General features: G+C 40.1%; 1 protein-coding gene across 2 annotated transcripts in view; it reads right to left on the reverse strand.

Moving 5' to 3' along the window:
• Window positions 1-12,218, reverse strand: part of LOC127942715 (contactin-associated protein-like 5) — a 61,691-nt gene that overhangs the window by 32,440 nt on the left and 17,033 nt on the right. For both annotated transcript variants that reach the window (XM_052538628.1, XM_052538629.1), the window contains exons 4-7: window positions 10,564-10,711; window positions 4,479-4,682; window positions 2,886-3,070; window positions 506-649 (exon numbers count right to left, since the gene is read on the reverse strand). In XM_052538628.1, the coding sequence (XP_052394588.1) occupies window positions 506-649; window positions 2,886-3,070; window positions 4,479-4,682; window positions 10,564-10,711 (681 nt within the window). The remainder of the gene's footprint in view (window positions 1-505; window positions 650-2,885; window positions 3,071-4,478; window positions 4,683-10,563; window positions 10,712-12,218) is intronic.

Genomic DNA, 12,218 nt, shown 5'->3' on the forward strand with positions numbered 1-12,218 from the left:
TTTAATGACAAGGCTCTCAGCGCTGTGGGAATAATGTGGACAAAACCACAATTCATTCTCTTAAAAAGCTCCCTTGTGGTGCCACAGTATACTGGCGATGTCTCAAAAAAAACTGAACGGCTCGATTTCGCTCCCTGCTGACCAGTTCCACAGAGAACTACACCAGTGTTACAGTGCATTTGTGGAAAAATTCAGGTAAAAACTAATGTGAATGAAAATTTTAATCAATCTCTTTGCAAACACAGTTTGTGCTCCAACTATTAATCACAATCCACAAACTTGGCTGCAGAAAGTTCTGGCACCTTTCCATGTTGGTGCTATTAGGGAGAAATCACTGAATTCTCAGGTCAAGAACCATCCATTATGGATAGGATGGGATGGGTTTGATAATTCATCAAGACCTGTGGTAATTGTTCTTATTTTATAGCTTTTTTATGGCTCTGACAACTACAATAACAAATGTATGAGATCATCAATAATAAATGTACAAGAAAAACATTCTCACCACACTGTAGATCTGAGGTTTGCGTCGTTTGGCTAAGTCAATGATGTTAACCCCATTGTAGTAGAGGTTCTCCATACATCCGTGGAAGTTTTTCCGCAGGAATGTGCCTGGTTTTCCGGGAAGAGGGATTCCTCCAAAGCTGAGCTTTGTGAAATGAATGGGAAAACAACAGCAATGGAGAGGTTTTACAACATAGCGGGAACTATGTCCAATCATTGGCCAAGTGATTTAGCTCTTAACTAATCAAAATTAATAATAATAATAATAATAATAATGCATTTTATTTATCATTCGCTTTTCTTAACCCAAAGCGCTACAACTGTGAGCATGGGTAGCAACAACAAGCATGGGTTTTTTAACCCATAGCGCAACAAGGATAATAAAATAACAGTAATAAACACACGATAATAAAAAAAAACTGTATAAACATACTCAATTACAGTAAGCAACTTTAAAATGATAAGTCTTTAAAGATTTCTTAAATAAGACAGAGAAAGCTCTACATAGTTTTTAATTTATATGCATGCTGCAAAGAGCGAATGGGAGTATAAGGAGCAGCTAAACTAGATATATAGGCAGTGGCAGTCCAAAAAATAACTTTATAAGTTAAGATCAGAATTTTAAAATCAATTCGCGATTGAATAGGAAGCCAATGCAAGTTATGCAGTATCAGAGTAATATGTTGACAGGCAGTTGTATACATTAGTACCTGAGCAGCTGAATTCTGAATATATTGTAATTTCTTAATAGTCTTTTTAGGGAGACCAACATAAAGTGTATTGCAGTAATCAAGCCTCGACTTGATAAAGGCATGGGTTAGCCTTTCTGCATCAGACAATGATAGAGAAGGACAGAGTCTTGCAATGTTTCTTAAGTGGAAAAATGCAGTTTTTTTTAAACCATTTTGATATGGGCATCAAACAATAGTTGAGGATCAAAAATAATGCTAAGATTTCGTACTTGGGTGGATGGAGTAGTGAAGCCGCAATCAGTAATCACATTAGAACTATTCAATTTATTTAAAGCCGCTGGCACCCCAATACATAAAAGTTCTTGCGTATTGAGGTAGATCTGAGTGTTATCTGCAAAAAATGAAACTCTAAACAAAAATTACAAATGATCTGACCCAGAGGCAACATATAAATACCAAATAGGATTGGCCCAAGTACAGACCCCTGCGGAACATCCTGCAGTACTAATGTTGGTTCAGATTGACATTTACCCAAACAAATAAATTGAAAGCGATTTGTAAAATAAGATTTAAACCATTCAAGTGCAATACCAGAGATGCCGGACCATGTATGCAATCTTTCAAGAAAGACTGCATGAGATATTGTGTCGAAAGCAGCAGTAATATCTAACAGGAGTAAAATACTACAAGCCCCAATGTCAGCAGAAATGAGAAGATTGTTCATAACCTGGACTAGAGTAGTCACAGTGCTATGACCTGATCTAAATCCGGATTGAAAGAGTTCTAAGATATTGTTAATGGACAGGTATTGTTGTAATTGGACGGCAACAACTCGTTCAAGAACCTTAGCTAAAAATGGAAGATGGGCAATAGGCCTGTAGCTTGACAAATCCTCCAAATTAGAACCAGTCTTTTTAAAAACTGGTGTACTTCCAGTAGATAGAGAGTTGTTAATTATTGCAGTAATAGAGGGACCATTCAATACCTCGATAGGCATAGGATCAAGAAGGCAAGTAGATAGATTCATAGGCCTGACCAGTTTCAAAATATCCTCTGAACCAACAATTTGCACTTCATTTAAATATAAAGTTATATTATTATTACAAATAGTAATTCGCTTCAATGCACTTGAAAGTTTAGCTTAAACAATGTTTGTGTACTTCATTAATAAATTATTATATTTAACATGCATTTTACTTGCATATTTCATAAAATGCACTTCAAAACACAACACAGAAATAATATAAGCAACATAAATAGACAATGTAAATACAATTAAGTTAAAAAAGAGCAAAATTACACAACTGACTGAACTGTTAATTATATTAATTGAATTAATAATAAATATTACATGTATTCAAGATCCATTAAAGTACTAAATATTAAATAAATCTAAATGAATACATTAAATATATCCTATTTATTATAAATTGATTCAAGGTAATATTTCATTGGATAAAAATCTGTAGTCTAGGATGATTCATTAAATTTTTTTATTTTGATTTATTAAATATTTTTCTTCCGGAAAACACTGTAAATTTAAAGCTGCAAATATCTGCTCAACGTGAGTTGTGCTCAAATGTAACAAGCCATGAAATGTGGGCTCTTTAATAAAAACTACTGTTAAAGATCTCTATATGCATCTGCTAATAGACTGTAAAAAATGAAAGTAACCAAAAACATTCTCACCTCATAATCAACTTCCAGTGAATCATCCAGCCCAGCCGTCCTCACGTGTTTGGTTAGTCTGTCCACAGTGAAGTTGATCTGTTTGTTAAATCGCTCGATCAGGACGGAGTGCCAGTGCTGGTCATCCAGAAGACTACCCAGAAACACAGAGAGATGGCCACTGCTAGGATGCATCTTGACATCGTCTTGAGAGAAAAAGAGAGAAAGAAATATACACATTTATATACTACTTTGCTTTAATTTTATTTTTGTTTCATTTACAGTAATTTCAGCACTTCAACTCACTATTTATTTCACATTTTTGGTTTTAAGTTTTAATTTGCACCTGTATAAGTTAAACAAAATGTACAAATGTGCATAAAAGTCAAATCCCATTTATATTATGCTAGCAAATTAAACAAAAATGTAAATGTTGTCGGAAGCAAACTTTTTATCAGTTGCTAATTTTATTTGCATCTTTATAACGGGCAACCTTAGAAAGAAGATTATCAAACGCTCTCGTTTTCTGTGCATATTCTCAAAACAAGCCATAAATAGCTTAGGAAAGGTATGCGATGTGCCGTCTCCTCTGTTTGATCCTTCTTAACTTCCTGGAAAGAAACCTGCTGTATTGATGATGAAAGAACAGAAAGAAGAGCGTATCTTGACAAAGTGAGAGAAGCCTGTCAGGAACGTGTTCAGCTCATATTTCACCACAAAATCAAAAGAAAGATGTATGAAATTATATTTTGCATAAAGAAAAGTATGCTTATTTTTAGCACCATTAATATTTGTTGCATCAATTGCATAACAATTAACCAAATGTTTCTCCAAAAGTGACAGTGAATTAATGTATCAAAATATTCCTAATTTTCTTTAAGTAATATAATCATTTTCCAGTGTTGGAGAGAAATGTAAAGCAGACACATTATAGTAAGATTTTTCCCAAGAAGGAGGCAACATACGACGTCTGAAATTAGCTTTGAGAGCTCTTCGAGGCTTTCAGATAGAGGGCGAAGGCAAATGTAAATGAAAACACTTTCCTGATAAACAGCATCAACACAATCTTGGCTCGGTATACTTAGCAATCAGAGCTCGTTGTCACTCTTGGCGTAACGCACAACTTACTCCATTTGACTGCTGGTACTAATTGAAATCGAGGCTCGGAAAGTGCTGGAACCCTACATTAGACCGTTCTTTGTGACAGCTCGATACATTTAAATGTGATTACGGCACAGATTTGGCCTCTTAATCAAATCTTTGTTTCACAACTGCCTCTCATGTGATTACAATAAAATGCCATGATAATGTCTATGAACACTTCCTCTTGCTGCAGTGATAGAAGAGCTCTACAAAACCCAAAGATGTGGAATAACCTAAAGAGTTTGAGTCTCTCCAAAATAGGTGTTTTGTGGATTAAATTTTTACAAATATATTAGATTTAGGCAAAATTATTTGCAAAAGTGAGAATGCAATACACTGTGTTACAAATATCTGCCATGATTCTGAACATGCAAATGCACCAAATCAAGATTTTTCAAAGCATATGTGGCCACAATCTTGCACGGAGTACGTTTCAGGCCTTTGGATTTGAGTTTAAAAGTCTATACTCACCCAGGTTGATATGCAGGGCCAGTCTGCCCTTATGCAGCTCTAGGGTGATGTAATCACCTCTTTGTCCCTCTCCATGCACAAGGACCCCATCCCCACGCTGGCTCTTAAACCGTAGAGAGATGACGTCTTTTACAGTGCTGGTGGACTTCTGATTAAACCGGTACAGCAAAGAGCTCCTGCCGTTGAAATCTGCAACATCCGACTCTAGAAAGTGGAAGGGAAAAAAAAGAATCCACTTTGGTCATAAATATTAAACAAGAAAAACATCTACTTAATGTTAAAAACTTTCATATCTTGTATAATTTTCCAGTAAATGTATTTCTAAAATAAAGTGTTTGTTTTCACGATCTTTATAACTCACACAAAAAAGCAAAAACAAAGCCAAACAAAACACAACACAACAAAAAAGAGAAAAGCAAAACATAACATGACAAAAAGAATCCAAACAACGACAAAACCCCACAAAGCACAACAAAAAGCAAAAATAAAACAAAGCAAAAACAAAACCCCCACAACTAAACAAGAAACAAAATAGCCACAAAAAAACAACAACACAAAGGCAAAGAAAAACAAAAACAAACAAACAAAAAACTAAGAAAATAAATTAACATCTAAATGAAGTACAACAATATAATACAGCAAAATGCAAATCATAAAAAACACAACAACAACATCCCAATAAAAAATAAAATAAGATAAAATAAAATACAGTTCTACAGCTCTGGTAAAGCAATATTGAAATACTAAATTGTTAACATTATTATTATTACTATTAACATCTTTCATTAAGAAAACATACTATTTTTCTAACTGAATATTTTATTTTACCAAGAACTATTGTATGCCAAATCACAGAAACTAAATGTGCTTGTCGTTTGAAAGTTTCCTAAATGTCACGTAAGGAAGATGGATTATAAACTCATTTGTTAGGTGCAAGACTGTCATGATTCTGCCCTCGTGTCCTTGATTTTTCCCTAGTCTTGAGGCAGGATCATGACAGACCCGTGTTTTGTGTACAAGCACATGGCCTTGTCTTTGGGCCATGTGCTTGTGTTGTCTCGTTCCCTTGCCCCGCCCCCCTTGTTAACCTAGTCGTGTCGTGATTGCTATCTGTGCCACCTGTCGTGTCTTAATTGTTCCCCTATTTAGATCTCCTAGTGTGCTCTGTCTTGCGTCGGTTCATTGTTCATCACTTGTTCCACTCGGTGATTGTTCAACTTATGTGTTCCTACCTGTCAGCCTCCAGAGGTATCTTGTCCTTGAAACCCCTCTAAGAAGTCTTTTGTCTTGCAGTGAGTGTTTGTTAGTAGTTAGTGTCCAGAGTCTTTGTTTACCTTGTTTATTGTGTTTTGTAGAATTATTCAGTGTCAACCCTAGCCCTTGTTTTCCCCCTCGTGGGTTTTTGTTTTCCCTTTTTGTTAAAATAAATCCTGTTTAGTTACTTCCTGTCTGCACCTGAGTTCCTCTCTTACCAAAACCCTGACAGAATGAACCGACCACCAAGGAACTCAGCAGGCAGGAGGGCCTCTGAGCTTCAGCGTCAGGCGGAGTTCCGGAGGCTGTGCTGGACGTCATCCCCCACCGACAGGAAGGGGGTCACCCTCCCCTACTCGCCCGAGGGGGAGTGGATCCTCCGCAATTATGCCCGGCTGTGGGAGAGTCTCTCCCAGGAGGAGCCACAGAGGTCCCCCCCCACCTACCCAGCTGCCAACGATCCCAGAGGGTCGTCTCCTGGCCGTCACAACACTGGGGGAACTGGCAGATCCCTCCCAGAGTCCTGAGGCGCCTTCCATAGCCAGCAGTCTCCCCATGAAGCGAGGGAGACGATTGTCGTGGGAGTCAGCCTCAGAGTCTTCGGCGTCCGAGTCTGCCCTGCCCGAGACCAAACTCCCCCAACCCGCCTCTGACCCAGCTGTGGCCTCTGCACCGCGCCCAAGGAGGAAGAGGAAGAAAAAAAGGCCTGCCGGTCCTGTGACCCTGTCTCCTCCCGTGCCAGCAGCGGTGAGCGCTGGCGTGCCCGTGCCAGCAGCGGTGAGCGCTGGCGTGCCCGTGCCAGCAGCGGTGAGCGCTGGCGTGCCCGTGCCAGCAGCGGTGAGCGCTGGCGTGCCCGAGCCAGCAGCGGAGAGCGCTGGCGTGCCCGAGCCAGCAGCGGTGAGCGTGCCCGAGCCAGCAAAGAAGAGAGCTGTATGCAAGTCTGCAGTCGTGAGAGCGGAGGAGAGTGCCGCGGCCGACTCTGCAGCAAAGACTCTAGTACAGTCTGTCTCATCTCGTAAGGAGATGCCAATTATCCTAGCTGCTAAAGCCTTCTCAGATTATTTGTCTAGTCTTGTCCAGATCCTAGAAGTCCCCGTCAGTCCTGTCTTGTCCCCAGAAGTCCCGAGTGTCCAGCCGTTGTCTCCCCGTGTCCTGTTGTCTCCCCGTGCCCAGTAGATGTTGTCTCCCCGTGCCCAGTAGATGTTGTCTCCCCGTGCCCAGTAGATGTTGTCTCCCCGTGTCCTGTTGTCCCCCCGCGTCCCGTTGATATAGTCGTCCCTCGTCCAGCTGTTGTCGTCCCTCGTCCAGCTGTTGTCGTCCCTCGTCCTGTGACCCCTCCTGTCATGTCCTCTGTCAGTTGTCCCGAGACCCCTTCCCACCCCTCACCACCCAGACCTGCCCGGACCCCTCGTCGTCAGCCTTCGGCCCGCCCTCCTAAGACTCCTGCCCCACCCACCCTGGTCTGTCCCCCATGAACTTTGTGGTCCCGCCTCCTCCCCTTCCCTGTTTGTTTTTTTTGATTTGTCACCCTAACCCTGCCATTGTGTACTCATGTTTGCCTTTGTTGTTATTTGTCATGTCTTGTTGGTTTGTGTCTGTGTCCCAGTCTGTCATGTCAGTCATGTCCCGTGTTTGATGTTCCCTTGAGGAGCGTCTGGAAGCCGCTCCTTAAGGGAGGGGTTCTGTCATGATTCTGCCCTCGTGTCCTTGATTTTTCCTAGTCTTGAGGCAGGATCATGACAGACCCGTGTTTTGTGTACAAGCACATGGCCTTGTCTTTGGGCCATGTGCTTGTGTTGTCTCGTTCCCTTGCCCCGCCCCCCTTGTTAACCTAGTCGTGTCGTGATTGCTATCTGTGCCACCTGTCGTGTCTTAATTGTTCCCCTATTTAGATCTCCTAGTGTGCTCTGTCTTGCGTCGGTTCATTGTTCATCACTTGTGATTGTACCACATTTGTGATTGTTCCACTCGGTGATTGTTCAACTTATGTGTTCCTACCTGTCAGCCTCCAGAGGTATCTTGTCCTTGAAACCCCTCTAAGAAGTCTTTTGTCTTGCAGTGAGTGTTTGTTAGTGTCCAGAGTCTTTGTTTACCTTGTTTATTGTGTTTTGTAGAATTATTCAGTGTCAACCCTAGCCCTTGTTTTCCCCCTCGTGGGTTTTTGTTTTCCCTTTTTGTTAAAATAAATCCTGTTTAGTTACTTCCTGTCTGCACCTGAGTTCCTCCCTTACCAAAACCCTGACACAAGACCATTTACAACGAGACAAAAGAAGATCTGCAATGATAAAGAAACAGTTAGGCTCAGATTATTTTATCTTTGGCCAGAATTTCAAGAAATATGAAGCCTGTTTCGAAGCAACCCTTCAGAGCTAATTCTACCCTAGGCAGTAAAAAGCAGAAATGTGGATTTTGACCCAGGTTTAGAGTTCAGACATTACGTTTTTGCTCTTTTTCTCCATCTCCTCGCTAGATGCTGGAGTGAGAGAGACTGAAGCTAACTAGCCTTGACAAGCAAAGCCTAGCAAAGAGCTCTGAGCCGTCTGCTGAATATAGAACTAACACAGAGGGTCCAGGAACATCAGCAAGCGCAATGAGACTGAGTTAGATAAAAGTGGGGAGATCAGACGAGAATGTGTTTGGTTTTCGTATGTTGTTGCTGTCTTGATGGAAGTGCAATGCGTGTCAAGATGTAGCCATAAAGAAATGTATCTTTATCTCAAAGTCTTTCAATGTAAGAGGCACAACAACAATCACCAAAAGACATAGAAGTTGCATAAACGGAGACCTTGAGAACTGAAAGGATAGAAAGAAGAGAATTTGAAAATACTGCCAGGTTTAAACTAATGCATATTGTATGCTTCCTGAGGGGAAAGAACAAAAACAATGAAGTTCAAACTCGTGCATCTGAACTCAGCCAGACGGCTCGCTAAACACAACACACGGTGGATTCACATCCCGATTGAATAATTTATTATTTAGGATTGTAGATGGTAAAATAAACGAATATTCTCTCTGTATATCTTACTACTGGCATGAAGTCTGGGCCCACAGAGATGAGAATAAAGACTAAATTGACGGCAGTCATTCAACCCTGGCACCATTTTTCTGAATCCAAATTATTTTATATTTTGATAATGGGTTTCATGATCTAATCACGTTCATTAAAACAATTTGTGAACTGAAATAATGCTGAAATAAAATATAAATATAAGATGAATATATATTTTCCTGACTATATCTTATTTCATTATTTTTTTTTTGTTACAAAATTCTGTGAATTTTCCCAATTGCTTAAGACATACACAAAGTTGCCCACAAGCTCAGAGTTAGACCTCAGTTTATCTGTGGGTCTCTTGGTGGCATCAACAAAGCAGTGCTCCAATGTGAATTAATGACTGTACAATGATACACACACACACACACACACACACACGTATGCTTTTGCTACACACTTCCCATTTCAGACACAAACAGTTTACACCACGAAACCACGGCCTTAAATTACAGTTAGTAGCAAAAGCGCTTGACAGATTTAAAACTAATTGACTTGAAGAGCGTTTCAGCAGTGCATGAATAAGGCCAAAACACCACTGAGGATATCCAGTTTATCCCACAGAAGACAAATATCAATGTAGGGAAACCATGCGCTATCCTTTACATGTGCATTTACTTCCTGTCTCTCTCTTTATTACGTCTCAGACAGGTCTGAATTCATTTTACCTCCATTTGATGCGACATTTTCTGTTTTTCCCCTTTAATATTTGTCCTCTGTAATTCAGGTTAGCAGACATTTTCATATGCCATTTGTGCTAACATTGAACACCGCAGTGTGAAGCCATTGTATGTTCAGCACATATTAGCGCAAGGCTAATTAAATGTAATTATCAAGCACTAATTCACTGCCTTTGGAATGCAAGCTGCACCAATGCTAATGCTAACCTGCCAGTGGTCTGACTTTGACAAAGCTCTAGCGTCTCCGTTATCAAACCCTATTACTGAAATACTGTGTGGTCAGCACTCACTTATCATGTTTGATCAACACAGTAAACCGAGTTGCCCCCAGCGGTGTCACATTTCGCCCTATCTCACGGAATTAACGCTTAGAGAATAAACATGGCGGTGATAGGTCGCCGAGTCAAGCTTTGAATTGACAATCAGTGCTGCTAGTGCGCAGACTACAAATACAAAGCACCTGAGGAGAGACAGAGAGAAAGGAACAATGAGAGATTAGGGGAAGAAAAAAAAGAGAGAAAACGAGCACTTGCAAGGCTACGTTATAAATATTTCAAGCGCAAGGCATGTGACTCTGGCAACCTTTGAAGTAACCGATTGATTGTTACTCTACACTTTGATACCCAGGAAAGGCAGGTCTAAACCAACTCAACCAGACTGCAGTAAAACAACATGACAGTGAACTAGCTACAGCTACAAATGAACTAGCTTAACTTCTGAAACAACAGCTCCCAAATCCTTAAGATTTGAAGAAAATCTGCACGTCCTGCACTCGAAATATATTGTCGCACTCATTTAGCTGGTTGGCTTGTACAATAACATGAAAGCAGAAATACCCTAGTTTTCCAAAGTGCTACATAACTAAATATGAGCTTGCAGTTTGTAAACACTGATATATTTAGATTTTTTTAGCATTATATATTGTTGGCAGGTTTGTTAGTTAGCATGTGCTGATAGACGCAGTTACACCATTATATTCACAATAAAATCAATACGATGGATTTAGAAAATAGATAGGTCAAATATCCATTTCAATACAGCTTTCATTGTGAATGCATAAAGTACCAAATTACACACCAAATGTACATTCAGTACTCACTGTATGCACAGCCGTAGACCTCCACTCTGAGCCCCATCCATCCCCCGGGACTCCAGTCCACTGGCAAGAACCGCAGAAATCGTGTTCTTATGGAGTGTGAGAGCTTGTGGTGAACAATCCCATCTGAATTTGTATTTCCACTGAAAGTCTACAGGAGGAATTAAATGTTAGCTTGCACAACAGTAACTTTCCAAGATCTGACCTTAGTATGTGCACTTCATGTGTTAATGAGTCAATACATTGTCAAACAGTTTTTCCTGCTGGATTGAAGGCCTTTGTAGAGATGCAGCCACATTTCCTGCTATTTGGCGAATTTTCATGAACGAAAAAATACTCATTTCAAAAGGGAATTTATGAGATGCGGGATTTTGGATGAGGGGTTAAAGTCAATCAGCCCAAATTTTTTGCTAATGTGACCATATCCGAATGTGTCCGAAAGCTCTCTGGCATCCATTAACATCTTGTGAGTGAGGTTTTTATGAACTTTGCAATATTTCCAGGTTTATTTAGTGTCTAAGGTACAGGTGTTAGCTCTGTACATTGTTAGCACCCCTGTGTTAAGTTCTGGCTTGATAGCATGTATTTGCAGACAATTACTTCATCATTCTATGTCTTCATTGGCTGCTAATGAAGGTCACTTACAGAAGTCTAAAAACTGACATTAAAGTTACAGGGAGTGTTAACGGTTAGCTTTCTGCAGGTACTTTAGCCTACATAGTCTGAATTAGCATATAGTTTTACCTCAAAGAAACTCTTCCAAAGTCAGAGAGTTTATTATCTATACATAGAGCTGAACCATTTGCCAAGCTGCATTTACCAAAGATTAAAAAAAAAAACGAACTCAAAACGTTAGCGGGGCGCTGCTGGCAATGTTAGTTTCTTTAAGCTGCGCTCAAAGCGTTGCTGCTAATCTAAACCTCCAGTTTTAGAATAGCTGGGGGTCTTACCTCCAGCTGTAGAGCCTACCAGAAAAATGGCATGGCCAGGAGGCACATACTGCTCTTCAAAAATGTTCCACGTCTTTTAATCTTCTACTCATTAAAATGTTTCATACCTTCAAAGACTTCCATTAAACTCTGTTCTCAAACTAATCAGCACCTTTTTATCCTCCTACTGGTTGGAAGATAAAAGAACCAAACATTAAACCATCATCAAACAATTTTTTTTAAATAAAAATAAAGTTGTAATGAGATGAATTAGCGTATATGTATACACCACCTCCACCTCCTCCAACGGCTCTCTATGTTTGTTTAGCTTCGATGATTACATTAGCAGGAATCCAAGCTTTCATAATGAGTGACGACGGAGATGGCAAGTAAGATCTCGGTAATATTTGGCCCAAGATCTCTTCGAGCCAGGATAAATAAGAACGCCGGGGAATGATGGTGCTTTGAAATGACTAGTATTGATTCAGAAGAGGGGGGTGAAGCCCATTTGTTTGCCTGTAAGTGTGGAGGCGATGAAACTGCTGTCTCTTGTGGCGCAAGGGCCATGCCAATCGATTCCAAAGTTGTCAAAATACAACCATCAAAAAAAAGAAAACGTAATTCAAGTTGGGTAGACAAGGATTTCAGTTGCACTGCCAGTGACCAATGAGGTCAGGAGACCATGAAATAAGTTTTAGCAGGGATATAAAGCCACGTCACTCAAGATAG

Source organism: Carassius gibelio, chromosome A22 (genome assembly GCF_023724105.1).
Source record: "Carassius gibelio isolate Cgi1373 ecotype wild population from Czech Republic chromosome A22, carGib1.2-hapl.c, whole genome shotgun sequence".
In the NCBI taxonomy this organism is placed as follows: Eukaryota; Metazoa; Chordata; class Actinopteri; order Cypriniformes; family Cyprinidae; genus Carassius; species Carassius gibelio.